The sequence below is a fragment of the Chaetura pelagica genome, unplaced genomic scaffold (assembly GCF_000747805.2).
Source record: "Chaetura pelagica isolate M959 unplaced genomic scaffold, ChaPel_1.0 scaffold17, whole genome shotgun sequence".
Classification (NCBI taxonomy): domain Eukaryota; kingdom Metazoa; phylum Chordata; class Aves; order Apodiformes; family Apodidae; genus Chaetura; species Chaetura pelagica.
Genome location: NW_009970726.1, coordinates 10,713,216 through 10,731,768, shown reverse-complemented (window position 1 = coordinate 10,731,768; position 18,553 = coordinate 10,713,216). Strand labels below are relative to the sequence as shown.

The following is an 18,553-nucleotide window of genomic DNA, read 5'->3' as shown; positions in this document are numbered from 1 at the left end:
CATGCCGCTGTAATGGAGCAAGTGAGGAATAACATAAAGATAGCTCCAAATTAAGACTGAATTGACACACACACAAAACTTTTAAATTAAAATATTGGTTAGAGTTCATTACACTGTCCAAGCTAGCAGTTATTTACCAGATGCTAGAAAGATGTAGAAGAACTAATCCTAACAAAGCGAACATTCCCAGAGAAACAGTGTGTGATTATATTAATCCAAATGTCAGAAACATAAAGTGGGGTACAAAACCAAAATATCATTCTGCATGTCTAGGGATGTGTTAAAACCAGAGACAAAGAACCACTGGAACCTGCCTGCATACATTTCCAAGGATAAGCGTAACTTCTATTAGCTAAAATAGTGAATTATCAGGTCCAGACAATGTATATAAGACTAGAAATGCAAAGAGTCACAAGGCCAAACAGTCACTACTTTAAAAGGCATTTGTTCATTCCAAACATGTGGCTTTTAGAAAACACCTGCACAATTTGCATGTATTAGGGACTTCATTGTAGAAGTTATTTTGTAGAATAAGTTATTTGCTTGACTTCAAGTAGCCTCTACTAGACACATGTGCATCAAGAAAAACACAAAAATGACAGTAATGAATTTAAATTTAGAAAAACAGACTTACTTTAAAAACAGAGCATCGAACATCTGCAGATGTTACATCACATGCTAGCTCTCCAGTTAGCTTTTTCAAAAGATCAGCAAGAAGCGTTGGAGGAATCATCTCCCAGTACTTGGAGGTTATCTGAGTAACTCCAAGTATCCCTGTAGAGCGGACAACTGGATGAGGATCTTCTAAAAGACTCTAAAACAAACGTAGCAATAATAATGTGAGTATATGCATTATTGTGACTCTAGTGCTGTTTAACATTAACCTATCATAAATAAATAGTATTCCATTATCTCTTAGTCATTATGCAAATTGCCACACTATGAAAGAAATGTAAAATATTAATATTCCCTGAAGACATTTTATTATGAAGCAAACTAGGAAATTTAAATCAGAAGCAAAATTAAGACAAATATTGGCCAGTTTTTTAATTGGACTTTTGAAATATTTTTTTAAAAAAACCCCTCACATTAAAGGGTTACATCTGTGATTTAATTAAGAATATTTAAACTTGTATATAAATATAAGTTTACACTGGACAATGTTCCTAAGCAACAATATAAAAACTGTGAAATTAATTCGATTATCTGGTATTTACATCTGTAAAGACCATACTAAGGATTTCCCAAACATTTTCTTGGTGAAAATGCTATGTCTATTCTCATCCATGTAGGCTGGTAAAGAGATTTTAAGTTTTTATCTCCATTATAATTCATTTCGGAAGAATTCAATAATACAGCACTAAACTTCTATTGAATGCTTACATATTAAATGTAAAGCTGTCTTTGCCAATTCTAGGCTAAGTAAGGATGCATCTAGTCTTTCAAAAGCATCTTTAATCCACAGATTAATGAATAGCAATCTCAAGCATTTTGTTTTCAGAGATGGAAATGCATGTCATCTGTTGTCAAAGTAAATATTCATTGTGAAATATAGTTTTTGTATTTTCTAAATCATACATCTGAAATCCTGAAATTTCATAAATTATAATTTTTCCAACAGCTTATTTTTTTAAATTAGTTTTCATTAGTTTTCATTTTTGACATTTTAGTTTTGTTAAAACTTACAAAAAGTTCTTCAAACTGTTTCTGAATTTCATTGTCCATCTCTTCAGTACTAAAACTGGGATCACGAACAGGAAAAGCATCAATAAACAAAAATGCTGCATTTGATCGAACTTCTGAGTTTCTGGCCTATTACAATGAAAGAAAAAACATTTTTTGTCAGTAAGTACAGGTTTTCAATATCAAAAAGCATATCCTGACAAATACTGCTCTCTAAACACTTCTGGAAAATTATTATTTCTAATTAAATAGATGGAAGATATTACTTTCAAATGTAAGAACTTAAAAAAATAAAAATTACAAGTTCTTATAGCTTATATGTCTGTCTATTCAGTAAAACGTCAATTATTAGTACTACAGCTTTCAAGGCATGTCAGCTTCAATGTCCCTGAAAAGTTACAGGCAGAGCTCTTCTGCTTTCTATAATGCCAAATAAATTAAAAGCATTTGGAATTTCTCTTGGTCACCTCCTTAAAGCTCCCCTTCAGAATAGAAGAATCTTGATTTCAAGCAGATTTAATTAAACTGTCTGTCAGTAGACAGACAATTTAATTGAAAAGCTCATGCATATTTCTTAAAAAACCCACAGTATTTAGGAACTAAGTATCAGCAAGTCTGAAGAGTAACTTATCCAACAGAAATATATATTCAGCTCAGCATCTATGCACATAAGTAGTAGGATCATGACCTGAGCTCCAGGCAGCTTATCAGAAATCTGAGGAAGCCTCATAACCCTCAGATATTTTGCCACTTGTAAAAAGTTTCCAGTGTGTTATACTTTATATTTTGCTGGTTGTAGAACCCCAAAGCTAAAGAGGAAAAAAAAAAAAAGGGTGTATTTAGATAGTCAGTGAAAAATAATTGTCCCTGTGGACTCTAAAAGGCTAGAACAAGGAAGCTGGCAATTAAATGAAGATGAAATTCAAGGTATCTCAAGGAAAAACCTGAACTCTAACCATAGGACTGCAATGTCTTTATCAAAGACAGCAGTGCAGTGATTAAAGCCTGTGCTCACTTACCTTGGCAAGAAAAGAGAAGGAAGAATTTTGTTCACATTTTGCGACCAAGTTAAAAAAAAAAGGAAAGTAGGCTTAATTTTAACAGAAAGATAAGAGACAGTTCAGGGAACCTCCTCACTATTCTAATCATCCCATTTTCTTCTTCCCTTGTCATAAGAAACATTAAGATTAAAGGCAGGAAAAAGAAAACAAGAGTAATCATATAATATTTAGAACTAAATAAGCTAATGGCAAATAAAACCAGGAAAACACAGAAAATATTAGAAACATTACTTAATTTACAATTTATTTTGTATTTCCCTTCTGGACAGATCTTCAGATGGTAGATCACGTCTCCAAGTAGAAAAAAAAAACCCAAAATCTTCACGCTAACAAAATTAATAGCAATCCAAAATTTAATACTACGTAGGCAAATAAAGCCCATATATACAGTCTTTATTTATGGACTTGTGTTTAACTTTATTCATCATAGATGATACAGTCTAAAAGTGAAAACATTGTATTGCTTAATTCAATCCTATAAAGCTCTAGAAAATCCTTTGACTCTAAGCTTGTCTAAACTGAAGAATTAATGCTTACAAACTAATATGTGAATCCAGGGTGGAATAGCTCTTCTGCACTAATACTCCATGTGAAAATTAATTCAGGTATGTTTTGGTGCAACGGTTTAGACCTTTTCTACCATGGCCATCCCAGGAAGTTAGTTTTCATAACTTCTCAAGTGCAGTACATTGAATTCCATTAAGCTCACTTTAATTCTGAGCTGAGTATCCACACTTTAAATTCCTGCCCTTAATTATTTGAAATTTCTCCCAAATGTATTTGCATATTCAAGCTTGTAGTAGAGTCAATGTCTTTTGCAGAGGTAGAATCTAAGACTAAATTCATATATATTTTATTCCACACTGACTTTTCCATGGAAGAAGAGCCTGCAGTTATTTAAATGAATAACATTTCTTTACTTTTATCCTTGTATTACCCTGAGGAGCTTTCAGAATCTTCATGAACAAATTTTATTTCTTTTTCTTCAGTTATTTTTCAGAGCTTTAAATTTAATCTGATCTTACAGGTCTTGGAACTCATTTACAATCAATGAAAATACTGGTTTTACCTAGTAAAAGTTAGTTTAGAGGTGTGGGATGATAAAAAAATAAGCAAACAACCAAACACACTACTTTAAAGGGACGATTTCCCTCGACAGCTTGAATTTCTGGAGGAGTGATTCTTGACTTTTTTGAAATAGCTTAATCACTACTTATCTCAAAGTAATATTTTTATATTTACAAGCTTCTTACACTAATAAGGAATCACTGCACAACTGTCCCATGCTCATGCATGTTTGCATGAGACTTACTCTTAATAATACAGATATGAAAACAAATTATTAAGATATTAAATTAGAGATTTCTACACTGGCTAAAACAGGAGCATCAAACTGGTTACATAAAGTTAAACTGACATTTCAGTCTTTGGAGTAGAATCCATACCAGTAAGGATAATTACAAGCTTCCCTTCAAAGTTATGTATTTTAAACAACTAGTGATTCTGAATCACTGCAACCTTAAAAATGTCACAGTAACCTAAAGTCACTGTAAAAATGCCAATTGCTTCAGCAGTACTACATGAAAAATTAAAATTAACTATGCAGAAGACACCCAGCAAAACAGTTGCCTATCTAATACCAAACTGCCAAATTTTGACCCTTAGTCACATATTTTCTTTCACCAATCACAACTGTGGTACTGAATAATTTAGAATTCAGAACCTTTCCTTGCACTGAATCATTATATGATTAATACAATTGCTGCATTTGATTTTTTACAAAATCCTCTCTTAACAATTCTGAAACCCATGCTTGCAGTAGCTGGACTACTCGAAAAAAGTTCTCCTTGACCTACTTGATATCCCCGTTAACATCTAAGCTTAAACTACTTAACTACATAGGTAAAAACTGTCAAGATAAAAATGAAACCCAAAAACCCCCAAACAAACAAAAAACTCCAACCAACTAACCACCAAACAGCCCCAAAAACTTCCTAAAATTCCGATTTGTTCTAGCAATGGAACTCTTAGCAATGTGAAAACTATGAACAGTAGCTATTATAAAGTTGAGCCACTTCAGCAATCAGGAATTTCTCCCACTCTCTTGCTGCAAATCCATAATTAACCTTTTACTAACAGATGAATCTGTCCATCTTCCTACTTCTACCACAGGTTTCTGTTGAAACCAAAGACCTTTAAATTCCCTCCTCTAACTCATAAAATCCATTTTCAAAAACTATTTAAGTTATTTTTAAATACTTTCAACTTTTAAGAGTTTTTAAATACTCTCATGGCTAGAGATGCTGCTACATGACCAATCAGTAAATGAAACTTCAGTGAATCTTAGAATGTCTTGGGTTGGAAGGGACCTCTAAAGGTCATCTAGTCCAACCCCCAGTGTTTAACAGCATTAAATTTGGCTGTAACAAATGGAATGTGTATGCTCCCACTAAAAGAATATCATAGCCTCAGAAAAAATAAAAGTTGTTCACCAAGAAGGAAGCTTGGCTCATCTTAATCTTAGAGTGTAACTACGTAGGTAGCCTTCAGCTTGTGCATGCAATCCACAGGAAGACGTACAGTTACCTTAAAAGTGCTACAATCAGACAAGTCATTCTGAATTCTCATTCCATAGAATGAATGTACATACAATGAACTTAGAATAAAAGGTTTTCTAAAATAACACTCTCATAAGTTAACTGAGATGTGTTCTAAGGAAGTAATTATTCAGAAGATGAGACTAAATCATCGTCTGAACATTTCTGACTTTGAGCAATAAACCCGTGACCATTCCATAAAGAACTTGGTGAACAGAATACAAGATGATGCAAAATTCCCAAATTGAGAAGAAAATGAGAAGACCAAACTTAGTCCCACTGCCTACTGCAATCCTGGAAAGCACTTTGTGTCCCTGTAAACTGTTTTATAGAAGTAAATTATATTAACAAATTAGAATAGCATTGTGTAAACCTAATTACAAGCTTGCAAAGTTACAATGCTACAGACACTGATTCTTTTTTTCCATAGCCATTTTAAAAGCAATTATTAAAAAATAGAACATGAGGGAGGGACTTATTTATTTAGTTAAATTTACTTAAAATTTAGTAATTGGAGAAAGATAGTCCTGTATTCTGAAAAGCATAATTACCTTCAGTGCTCTCCAAAGGATAGGCTGATACAATCTATAGAGCATTTCTTCAACTCCTTGACGAACTTTACTTTGTTTATGAAAATAACTCAGCATCTGAGAAAAACAAATCCCACAAACCATTTTTAATAGTACTTTCTACATTCAAGAAGTGTGCAGGAGTTGTCTCATATCATCATTTATATAAGACCAAAGAGTTTTCCATACTATAGAAAATGATAAAACTAGACATATTATTTGACCCTATATTTTAAAGTCTCAAAAGTCTTAAAAAATAGAGCTAATAAATGTCACATTTTATAAATTTACAGATTCAACATATCTATATAAAGATCTACAACTGAGAAATAAAGTCATGGCTAGAGAGTCAGTTTCACAGCAAATACTCATTTTTTATTACAGTAAAAAGTACTATTTTTAAAGTAACTAGCAGAAACACTTTGAAACCTTGTAATTATCAACTACAAATAAATAACCCATTTCTCTTTAAGAACAAAGAAACATTATTTGGTAACTGGAGTTATCCAAATACAAATCTACGAATATAACACCTTTTTAATGCATTGATGAAAATCAAGTATCAGCACTCCTTTTGACTCAGAACTGTGCTTTGTTAGCTGAAGTCCCTTTTAGCTTTTAATCTGAATTATACAGACAAAAAAGGAAAGTAGAAAATTAGAGCAGAATATGAGAAAAGGCATTATGTAACTTAATACGAAGTAATTCCTCCTCTCAGAAAAAAGGACAGTTTGAAAAGAAGTTGATCATCTACTGGCAACATCAGGCATTCACAGCTACAGCTCAAACTTGTGAATATCATCTACAGAAACATGCTACAGTGGAAGAATCCCTTTTCTCTGGCTTATAAATACACTGAAGCAAAGACATACATTTACAAGAGACTATGTAACTCTTATTTCTACATGAGAAGGATGGATCTAACTCAGAATTAATGACAGATCAGTACTGTTTTGTAATAGATTTCATTAGAACAGTATCAAGATATTTGCAAAATGGACATAGGTTTTGAAGTCAGAACTTTGAATTCAGAAGGGACAGTTGCACCTATTGCTTTCTCCTCCTCCTCAGTTCCTTTAAGGGAATTCACTATAGATAGAAGAACCTATTCACATTTGATTAAAAAAAATAACCCCCCAAAAAACATACCAAACAGAAAAGCAGTATAGGATTCTGTACTGTTATACAAACAGAAAAGCAGTATAGGATTCTGTACTGTTATACACAAGTTAAATCTTGCACATATTATACAGGCCAGTGTCTATGTAATTGTGGGGGGAGGTGATAAGGGTCTAGATCAAATACAAATACTTTGTCTTAAAAAGCTTTGTGCACTGATCATTCTGCTTCCAGAGTTTTGCTCATAAATAAAAGCAAGAAAGACAGCTAGATTCTGTAACTGAAGCATGACATGTCCCTATAAACATACATAAAACTCCCAAAAGAAAAAAAAAATTAGGTCCGACCCATCTTCTAAATTTGCCTCAAGAAGCTTATGACTTTTCATCCCTGTGATCAGCTATGAAAAGGTCCATTTTCTAGGTAAAGAAAAATTCAAACAGCCAGAAAAAAAACCCAAACTATTTCTGGCACTCTGAAAAAATCACCTTATAATTTTACTTTTGAGCATCAAAGACAAATCTGGTGCAAAACTACAAGCAGGTTCAAGACAAAAACAGTTTAATAAGTGACAGAAAGAGGACAAAAATAAACAAAAACAAGTGATGCAAATGCAATCACTCACCATGGTCCTTCCACAACCAGACCAATGCTCAGTCAGCATCCAGACAATGACTATCTCTGCAAAATCCACTTCCCCTCAGTCTTAATTCCTGAGCATGATGTTATATTGCATGTAATATCCCTGTGGTCAGTTTGGGTCACCCCACCTGCACCCCCTTCTGACATCGTGCACAACCCAGCCTACTTGCTAGAGAAACAAAGTGGGGAAGAGAAGGCCTTGACACCATGCAAGTACTGCTCAGCAACAGCTCAAACACAGGTGTGGTACCAGTCCTGTCTTAGTCAAGAAATCAAAACCATGGCACCATACAGGCTGCTATGAAGAAAAGTAATGCTTGTTCCAGCCAAACCTAGTATGCTATTTTAGTATGAAATGGAAATTTTCCACTTTATAGAAACTGATCTGATTTTGAGGCTACTAGTTCATGTTATGCTCTCCAGGAACTTACCTCTCTAACTTTGGAATGAACAGAAGAACTTTTGGGAAGATGAATTCCATGATGCATGAAATCCTGAATGCAGTTATATTCAAGTATCTACAGTAAAAACACATTCATGCTACTGTTAACACACAATAAAACAAGAATAAGTACTGTACGCTGTGCAGCACCTGCTGTTTTTCTCTAAAATAAACAAATAGTCTTTGGTATTATTTCTTACTTGACTACTGCTTGGCCCAGGTTTTAAAAGCTGGGGGTCTCTGCTTCAACTGATTTTCAAAATATCAGAATATACAACTAATCCGATTCTCAGAACTAAGTCTGGAAATCAAGAACACCTCCACATGCATCCTAGCTTGAGAATACCAGGATAAAAGTTGCCAAACCAGGACAACATGATAAATAAAGATTATTTAGTATTAAAAATCGGGCTGTCACATTGTTGAGATGCTGTAATTATGCTCTCAGTGATCTCCATGGAAATCCACAAAAAATAATCAAATATTTAAGCTATCATATATACAGACTTACACATACTGAATACAAGCTTCAATAACTCAGATAATTAGTGTGCTTACAGAAACCATTGTGTATATGCATAGCTGCATAAACCGATATTTCAGCAGCAGAAATAAAGGTGTTAAATGCAACCAAGCTGACAATGGGCAAACATTCAAAGCATGACTGCTTTTCCTTTGACAACGCTGAAGAGGCCCCTTCCTTTGCAAAATAATTCCTCAAGGCTTTCTCAGGAATCTTTTCGAGCTTTAAAAGTCATGTGTTTTCTCCACCTTGAAATTGAAAACCAGCCAAATAAAATTTCAAGCATACTATTACCTCTAAAAATTCTCCTGACACCTTCTTCCAGGCCCTGAAGTAAACTTCTGAAATGTACTCCATTAAGGATCTGTTTTAACATATAGGAAACATTTTCAAGGAAGCATCCTAGCCATATTTATGTACAATTCATAAAGGTGAAGTTTTTGTAAGTACCAACATTATTCTTCTGTGTAGCAACATTTTTAGAAAAAGCAAATATCTTGAAAGTCTACACTAATAAATACAGGAAAAGAAAGCTAATTGTCAAGATGAACCCCCAAACTATTTAAAAACACAGGAAATATTTCTTATGGTAGGAAAGCAAAAACTTTAGCACAGATACCATAATTTATCTCACAATGTATGACTTGAATTCTTCATAAAGATGTACAGCGATATATCATTCCAACTGAAAGCATTAGAAAGTCTCTCTGATTTTAACATGAATAATTACTTCTGTAATATATCACTGAATAATCAAATAAAAAAACCAAAATGTGCTTTTCTCCATCAGTTGAGTTCTCAGGCTATGATCCTGTATGGCAATTCTTATTGCAATGTCTGTATATAGAATCTTACCAAATTAAATTAAGATGATGCTCATAGGAAAGATGATGCTTACAGAAGTGGAAATAGACTTGCAGTTCTTACAGAAACAATGCAAGCAATGCAGCAGTTTATATGAAAGTAATTTCCTTAGCTAATGCTAAATAAGCATTTTACTACACCTATAATTGTACTCATAGGCATGTGCAGAGCAAGTATCAAATGGAGTTGCTGAAACAATACAGTGGCTATATTCAGCAGATTTTCAGTTCTCTGGATTCTGATATATTTTATCATTATACTAAGATATTTTAGAATGTGAGACAAGATTTTAGCCAAGCTCTTAATGATCATTAAGAACTCTGTGATGCTTACCTTGGAAAGAACTGTAATTGGTTTTTAACAGTTCCATGAATCATTTTAATGAAGTTTACATTCCAGCTGAACAGAAAGCTCAAGAATCTTCTCCCCTGTTGGGAAGGCAAAAGAGGAAAAAAAAACAAGGGGAAGTGAAACCCCAAAGGAATACCCAGTTTAAGAGCTACCTCCAAAACCAGTAAATATAATCAAATTAAATTACACCTTTAATTTAAAAAAGTACAGCTAAGATTGTTGCAGAGAAAAAAAAAAAGGTCTTAATTTTTAAACAGAATTCAAGCATTATGGTTATTTATACAGTCGATTAATCTGCTCCTTGTGATCAGTGAATGCTAAATGATCACTGTTACCAGCAGTTTCAGTATGATGAGGTGAATAGGTGATCAGTGATTAAGTTTGTGAACCTGTTATCTTTGGGGTTAATACACTAAGAGAGTGTCAAGAATCTCATAACTGCTGTGATTGTGGACATAGTACATGTGACTGTCAGTTGTACACAGTCAGATGGTTTTCCAGTAGGGAGAGATCTACAACGGTGCAATGTGTAAGTAAAAACATAAATCTTAGTGTCAGGGATCCAAAACTCAGTCTATCAAACATTTCACCTAATTCATCCCCTACCACTATTTTTAAAAGCCTATTTGCCCATAGTACCACATGGAATCTCAGAGCTCATTTTATAGCAGAAGTTCATATATTCCATACACAGGAACATATCTATTTTAGACAGGCAAGGAGTTAGAACTTTGGAGCCAATGTCAGGTTATTTTATCACCTAACTAGCAAAAATGCTACTATCTCGGTGCACACTAAAAACTACAATACAGCAATTATTTGCTTAGAGAAATAGAAGTACTTAAATGAAATATTTCTCATTTTGCTATATTCATTTCTCATATTTCTCATATGGCAATGCAGTCTTCTAAATGGTGTAATTTTGAAGGGAAATTATTTTGCTACAGTTATCTGTCTCCAAAAAAAACCACAAAAAACAACAACCTGCTATAAAAGAAGAGAATTACCCTAGGGAATGGTTTTATGTATTGATGGACATGCATTGGAAGCAAAGCATTTGGTTATTACCTCAGGATACAAGAACTGGAGTGATGATTTAGACATATACTTCTATATTTAAGTCAGAAATAGTAATAAAGGATTTCCAAAATGAAACAGAAAATTCAACTGTTTGTAGCAAGGTGTCAGAACTGATTTGTCTTATATTGCTACCTACTGTAGCGTAAAAAAAGGCTTAATGCAAAACCATTAAAAGTAACCAAATAACCAAAACCCACTCACATAAAAATCACAGTAAGAGAAAAGTTTCCTTACCTCTTCTTTTTTAATGTGTTTTACACTCATAAAACACTGGAGCAGCAAGTCCTTGACTTCATTACTCTCCTCTGAATCATAATCAAAACAAAGTAATGTCTGATGCAGATTCCATAGACGAACTACATCTGCACTCTGACAGGAAAAAAAGCCCATCATAGTGAAATAGCTATAGCTTTAACACAAAGTATTTAAAGGACTTTAAATAATGAATTTGAAATGTATTGTTACAGACAGAAGGTTCTCAGGTTGCAAAATTATGGTCATTGACTTTCACCACATCACTGGGAAAAATTGCAAAAATAAGTGTAACTGCAGACATACTGACTTCCAAGAAATAAAAAGATATGCTCAATACAGAAAGAAAGCCACTATTTCACACAAAATAGATGAAAATTGTATTATTCCATTTTTGATCTGGTGAAAATAAAGGAAAGAAAGGATATATTGAATGGATTAGTACAAAACACGCATGCCACGATATCCTAAGTAACTTACACTAAAAAAATAGGTTTGCAAGGGGATAAAAGTAATAGAAAAATGAGATGCGGAACACAGTGCTTAAAACATTAATTAAATAAAAGAGTTAATTGTTATTTTAACTTTAGTCATGGGAGACTAAAAATTAGTGAAGAAACGTAAAAAGAAAAGGCAGTAAAAAACCCCACTTGTGAAACTGATGCAAAAAAGTTTGTTCTAAAGAAGGCATCATTTTAAGATGTTGCTGACATAAGCAACACCAAAAATACACTTTGTAACCAACACATAATCCCACTTTCACTAATTGAGAAGCACTAGGACATGGAAAACAAAGTTAATTTGAAATAAAAGGTGTTTTGGAGAGGTAATCTTTCTTGCAATATCCAGTAGTAATCTAGAGTCAATACAGCTTTAGCATACCATAGCAGCTTTATTCAGGCTTTTTCTTAGTAAAATGACAAATAGGGTCTTCCCTAGCTGCTCCTTTCCTTCCAGTCCTTTCTTCCACCACATTTCACATACATGTTGGATAGCACCCTGTAGGATTTTTTCAGGTTCAGGTAATGCAGGAAGAATACCTACAATGGTAATAAAGTAATTATTTACTGCAATAAAACAAGTTATTCCTGTAAAACATTAATCTGTTAGTACATAAAACAGTATAATGCTGTATTCTGTAACAGAGAAATACATACCATTTAATATAAAAACACATTCTAGAAGAGCTTTGTAGTTTGCAGTTTCATCCACGACATGTATGGAAGCAGTAACTACAGCTGTCACTCCCTGGATCACAGCTACAGTTTGTTTCTGAAATAAAGCAATGTCGAGGAAACAGTTCTGCAGTTTACTTTTTACTTGGAAGATAATTATGACGAGAAACAAACCTTAGGAACAGAGAGCAAAGCTAAATTATTATTTAGCTTCCATTTTGAACAAAGAGCATACCAGTAGGCAAAACCTATCAGATAAGAAGAGACAAAATAATGGTTTCTAAAGTAGAGTTGATTCTAAAATTTTGAAAAGGGCTTTCAGCCCCAGCTAGTAGATAACTCAGTGACTGTTCATGTGTATCTAATTCTGTCATTAAAAACTTCACTTGCAACAACAACACTCAAATACATCCATTTCAGAGCTAAAAAGACCATGACGAGCAGGGTCTCATGTAACTCAGATGTGTAGATCTGGTGAATTTAGATGGAGGTACACAATTCTACAGGCCTCTGTACCTATGACGGATTTTCTATAAGCCTGTAGAATGCTTCCTAATGATTTCCCAAATGCATTTCTTTTTTTCTTCCAAAATGAAATAACTTTTTCCCTGATATTCTCAAGACTATGTGGACATCAGTGCAGAAGGCAATATGCAAGGGTCTGAGATGAAGAAATTCTGTGTAAGCCAAATTTGTGGGAGGGGTGTTCAAACCTAGATTTCATCATCTTCATTCAATAGAATAAAACAACAAAACAGATAATTAATTTCTTTTAGTGCATGCCAAATACTTAAGGAACATCTGAAAGAACATGCATTTACTGAAATAAGACATACAAAAACCACACTTAACTGCAGTGAAAAATTAAGTTCCATCTTTCATAACTAAAATTAACAGCATATTTAATTTTTTAAAGCATAGACCAATCACAGTTGAGTTCAACCTGAGCATGATAGTCAAGAAGTTAGTTCAGAATGGAGCAAAGAGATGTTTAGAACTGACTTTGTTTAATAACCCTTACATGTTCTCAGATGCTATGAAAATATCGCATTTAATTTCACAGAAAATAATACTCATTAGATTTATATTTTACAATATTTTTACCATTTCTGGAGCTATCTCAACTTCCATGTCATCATTACATTCATGATCTTCAGCCCTCTGCCATGTTTCCACAGGATTCTCCATTAAAGTCTCTGTCAATAGTTGTGTCAGTCTTTCCCATAGTACTTCTTTTTGCTTCCTTGGCAATTCTTGAAGTAGTTCATTCAAGTCAAAAGGATCAAATGTATTTTTCTGTGAATGGCCAGAAGATACCACACCGTTTTACATCAGTGAAGTGGCCTATATTTCATCATGCTTTAATTTCCTAAAATTAACATTTTTTTTTAATATTAAGGATTAATTTCCATTCCAGTTGTAGAGATAAAATACCTTAGAGAAGTTGAATTTCTTAAAAAAAAACACAACACAACACAAGAAATTCCTGCTGCTTAACTCCTTACCATGAAATGAGTGCTTCTTTTTAAGACTAAAGTCTTTAGCCCTTGACAGCAACACTGCTGAACATAAATCATTTCCCTGTAACATTAGCTGCTGTCTCTCACAGGGTTCTAAGTACTTAATTCCCAATGGAAGCAATTCCATATCCTCAGCTAAGAATCTCACAACTGTGCAGAACTGAAGTCCCTTATCATATCTTTTTTAACTGAAATACAGATTGTCAATGGCAGTTGAAAGAAAATCCTTATGCAAGGACTAAAAGTGTAACAGTTAGCACAGCCATAGAGACAGAACTACAGATTTTGGAGTACAACCTGAATAGAACTGTGCTCTTTATACTGCACTATTTTAAATACCACCCTCCTCATCAAACCTCACTTGTAAGCACATTAACCCCACACTTCCCTCTTAAACTCAACTGAGTGGGAAGCTCATTATTAGTCTCTGTAAGAGACTTCACTAAGAGACTGATGTGGACTAGCTCCTCAGAACAACCTTGCTAGAAGAATTTACCTTAGAGACAGAACCAGCCTGTTAACATCAAAGAAGTGTAGACAACCTGCTAGGAAATTGAATATGCAGAGCAAAAGATGAGAAGAAAAAGCAGACGCAGCCAAGAGGAAGTACAGAAAATTTTTTGAGATGTAATTTGCAATACTGAAGTGAAGGTTTATTGGATCACAAATATTTTGAAGGAAAGAGGAAAAATGTCCATTATCTTGAAAGGTAATATTTTGAGTTTGCAGATATACTAAAAATCAGGAACCAAAAAGTTGAAGGAGAAAGAAATAGAAAATAATGAAAGAAGCAGCAGTATTAGAAGGTTCCCAGAAGGGTATGTGAAGGTAGATACTGTTATATATTTATGCCAGAGTTTTTATCCTATTCTACAGCTGGAAAAAAACAACAAACCAAAGGCCACATGATGAGTTCTGCAGCCCTCTACTTCAAACAAACAGAAAAGACAGGATAATAAGATAGTACTACTTTTAACAATAGAATACTTAAATCCTAATAAGATCGGTGATCTCTGATCTTTCTTTGGGATGATACGAGATAGAATTATTCCAAAACCTATGATTGAAAAGGATGTAATTGAATGATAGCCATATCTGTGATTCCTATTTTCCTGTCTGAGATAGAATGCACGTTCTTGAACTGGAACAGGATTTAGAGAAAAAATTAAACAGTACCTGATAAAGACTTAAATGAACAGCACCACAATATGGTAATATTTTAAAGAGATTACAAAGCAAGTGAGAAAACTAAGGCAATCGTTGAAGGAAAATTAGCAAACGCCTAGACTGTTAGAAAATGTGAATGAAACAAAATATTGAGAGGAAAGCAAAGGAAAAATAAAGGAGGGGGGTGTAGAAATGAGAAACATTGAAAGAAGTAGTGATGCTAAGAACAGAACTTTAAAAAAACGTTAAAAGGACAAAATCTGAGACTAGAGTACAAAATAGGTATGAAAAGCAGGGCATAAATATAATATGAAAAATAAGGAAAGCAATAGGGCCCTAACACTTCCATCTTCTTCCTACATTTCTACATCCACTTCTAAAGGACATAACACATTACCACATTCTCCTCCAGAAAACCAGTCAAGAATTATTCAAGGGAGATCCTAGCATAAGGATTCTCATCCTAAGACATGGTCACACCCTTCATCACTGAAGCTTTCAAAAGAAAATGAATAAAGTAACTCAGGTCTCTTAGACAATCAAAAAGTATTATAAAAAAGTATATTCATGTTCCCTTATGCTATGAAGGTATAAAGACGGTTTTAACCAATATACCCACTATAACTGGTGACAGTTTCCAGAGATATTTGCAATAAATGGAAACTGTTGCAAGACAACTCTTGTGAATTGGTGATGAAAAATCAAGAACAAAAAACAATTTTTAATAGACCAGGATGTTAAGAGAGATTACTGGATGAAGACAGCAGAAACAACACGACCAAATTAATTTCCGTGTTTCATTCTAAACATTTCTGTGTTTCATTCTAAATAGAATAGTTTCTTATTAAATTGTTTAGATTTGGGGGAAAATAGGAAGCAAAGGGATTATGTAGTAAAGTCTATAATCACACACTCAGGAGTGCAGATGAAAACCACTAGCAAATTTTTTGTATAAAGAGATTCAGTGATGTTTGGGAGACAAACATTTCTAAGCTTATTACATAGAATATGGTCCCTGTTATAGAAATCATAGGTCTAATACATTTGCTACATTAGTAAATTAGTTCATGCCTCTGTGGACATAGAGGCCAACTGATCTACTTACTTTAACCTGATAGAGGTAACACTAGGAAAATACTGATTAGAAAGCTCAAGAAACTAACTTCACAATACCACTTATTAGAAGATGTTTAAGAGTGTTCTGGTTTGAAGCCAATTATGTACATCTTAAGACCAGACAAACTGAAGCTTAGTGGCAAACCCCACAGTGCAAATTATGATTTCGGATTATTATGCAATACCATAAACATAATGTGAGAAGTAACTTTTATTTAGTAGATTTCAGTGGATTGTTCTGATGTTCCTCCAGCTTCTCTCCATACTGCATTTAGAGACAGCACTGTATCACATCTAAAACATTCAGTGACAAAAAGAACTATCAAGTACAATTACACACAGACTAAGGAATAGGTGGACAGCCCAAACTACCAAATGAATGAACAAATATTAGTGAAATGTGCCTCTGCTATGTTTGTATATTAGGTCATATTTATTACACAGCAATAAACTCTTTCGTAGGTAGAAATTTTAAAAAGCAACACTTGATCAACATCAAACAAGTACTTTTTTATCATCACAATACTCAGAACTTATTTTTTTTAATGTAAACTGTCCTGGGACTGTTTCCCACAAATAAAAAATTAGTTGGTTTCTAAATATCAAAAATCCAGATTCTACAACTTTTTCAGCTATGTTCCATCAACTGCCACTTGAATTTATTTTCTACAGCAATTATATTAGCATATCTTACAGGTACCAAAGAAATAGTTTCTGTGCCTATGTCATAAAAATTCTGCACTAATAACAGACAAGACTTCATTAGTAATGCACGTGTATCATGGCTTACTTACAGATTTCTGTGTGTAATGCAAGAAGTCATCAATTGACTCTTTGGACACAACTTGTAAAAATGCTTCACGTTTCATTGTGGTCTTGTTTTTTCTTGCTGTACAAACAAAGCAAAGTGTTAGAGAAATTACAGTAGCTCGAAAGATGACAATTTTTGCTCTCAAGTGAAGAATATATGCACTTACGTTGTTCCTTGACACAGTTATAAATAAAAGACGTTTCCCCTTCCAAAATGCTCTGCAGTTATCTGAATCAGCATTTAGATTCATAACATCACCTGCATTCTTTTTAGTACTTATTTAATTAAAAAGTCTTAAAACAGGACTTTTCAATGGACACTTTTATTTTTAAAAACAGCAATGTATCAAGCACATACCCCATTGTCCTGGTTTAAGCCAGGATGAAGCCAGTTTTTCTTTTTACTGATTTTTTTTTCCTTCAGTAAGCTTTCTTGTAAATAGCAACAGTATGTTCTGCTAGGCTGATAAGACAGTGGAATGTTTTTCTAACTACTGAGGCTTCAAGGCTGCACCTGCACTCTGCCAGCTCAGACACTATGGGGAGATCTGTGACCCCCCCGTAGGAGGCTGAGTTAGACGGACAGCAAAATTGGCCAGAGATACTCCATATCTATATACTCATATAGATACTCATATATATACGTAAGCTCAAAGGAAGGTCAGAGATCACAGAAGACAACTTCCTTCCTTCTTCTTCTCCCCTTCTCTTTCGTCCATGGCTGTCGTCCGGGGAGGTCTCTGTTCATCCATCACCGTCGACCCTTAGGCTTGAGCTCTTGTGACCCTCATCCCTCTGTGCTTTCTCCAGCAGCAGCTCCGGGATTCCTTGGGACTCTTCCCAGTTCAGGGAAGTGCTGTGGGAGTGAAAGTGCCTTGAAGTGAAAGACCTTGAAGCCTCAGTAGTTAGAAAAACATTCCACTGTCTTATCAGCCTAGCAGAACACACTGTTGCTAGTTACAAGAAAGATTACTGAAGGAAAAAAAAAAACAGTAAAAGGAAAAATTGGCTTCATCCTGGCTCAAACCAGGACACCTGTACTTAGCTAACCATCATTCCCAACAATGGCATTTACTTGTATGAAAAGTGCTGATGGACAGGAAAATATAATTTCCTTTTCTCCCTTGTCAAGTGAAGCCCATGGGAAACGGGAAAGGCCCCTTTTTGACATCAAGAGCTTAATCTATGCACCTAAGCATTCCTTCCATCCCAGGGGCCTACTGATTTGCTTTTCCCATCCCTACCAGCTGGGAGACTGCCCTACACAGCCTCCCTGTGCCTGGAGACACCGCCGAAGGGAGAGAGGCCGACACAGGGCGCTGCTCCTGGCGGGCAACAGCCCGGCCCCCGGCACGGCCCCACAGGCCGCTGCGGGGCCAAGAGGCAGCAGGATGACAGACGGGCCGCTCACCTGGCGCTCCCTCGGCGAGAAATCCTCACACATCTACGCGTTACGTTTCCAACAAGGCCTGCACAGGAGGGAAACAAAACGGGCGACGGCCGGGACTGAGACCCAGCAGAGCCGGGGCCTTTCCCGAGCCCTGCCCGCCCGGCAGCCCTGCCGCCCGTGTGGGGAACAGCC

The 18,553-nt window shown here is 34.8% G+C and overlaps 1 protein-coding gene across 1 annotated transcript in view; it reads right to left on the bottom strand.

Moving 5' to 3' along the window:
• The window catches only part of NCAPG2 (non-SMC condensin II complex, subunit G2), a 36,314-nt gene extending 17,899 nt beyond the window's left edge, over positions 1-18,415 (bottom strand). The window contains exons 1-12 of the mRNA XM_010007047.1: positions 18,283-18,415; positions 16,956-17,050; positions 13,463-13,654; positions 12,341-12,455; positions 12,066-12,223; positions 11,166-11,300; positions 9,834-9,928; positions 8,931-9,000; positions 8,103-8,189; positions 5,893-5,988; positions 1,687-1,812; positions 635-814 (exon numbers count right to left, since the gene is read on the bottom strand). Coding sequence (XP_010005349.1) covers positions 635-814; positions 1,687-1,812; positions 5,893-5,988; positions 8,103-8,189; positions 8,931-9,000; positions 9,834-9,928; positions 11,166-11,300; positions 12,066-12,223; positions 12,341-12,455; positions 13,463-13,654; positions 16,956-17,050; positions 18,283-18,415 — 1,482 coding nt within the window. The remainder of the gene's footprint in view (positions 1-634; positions 815-1,686; positions 1,813-5,892; positions 5,989-8,102; positions 8,190-8,930; positions 9,001-9,833; positions 9,929-11,165; positions 11,301-12,065; positions 12,224-12,340; positions 12,456-13,462; positions 13,655-16,955; positions 17,051-18,282) is intronic.
• Positions 18,416-18,553: the final 138 nt, after the last annotated feature.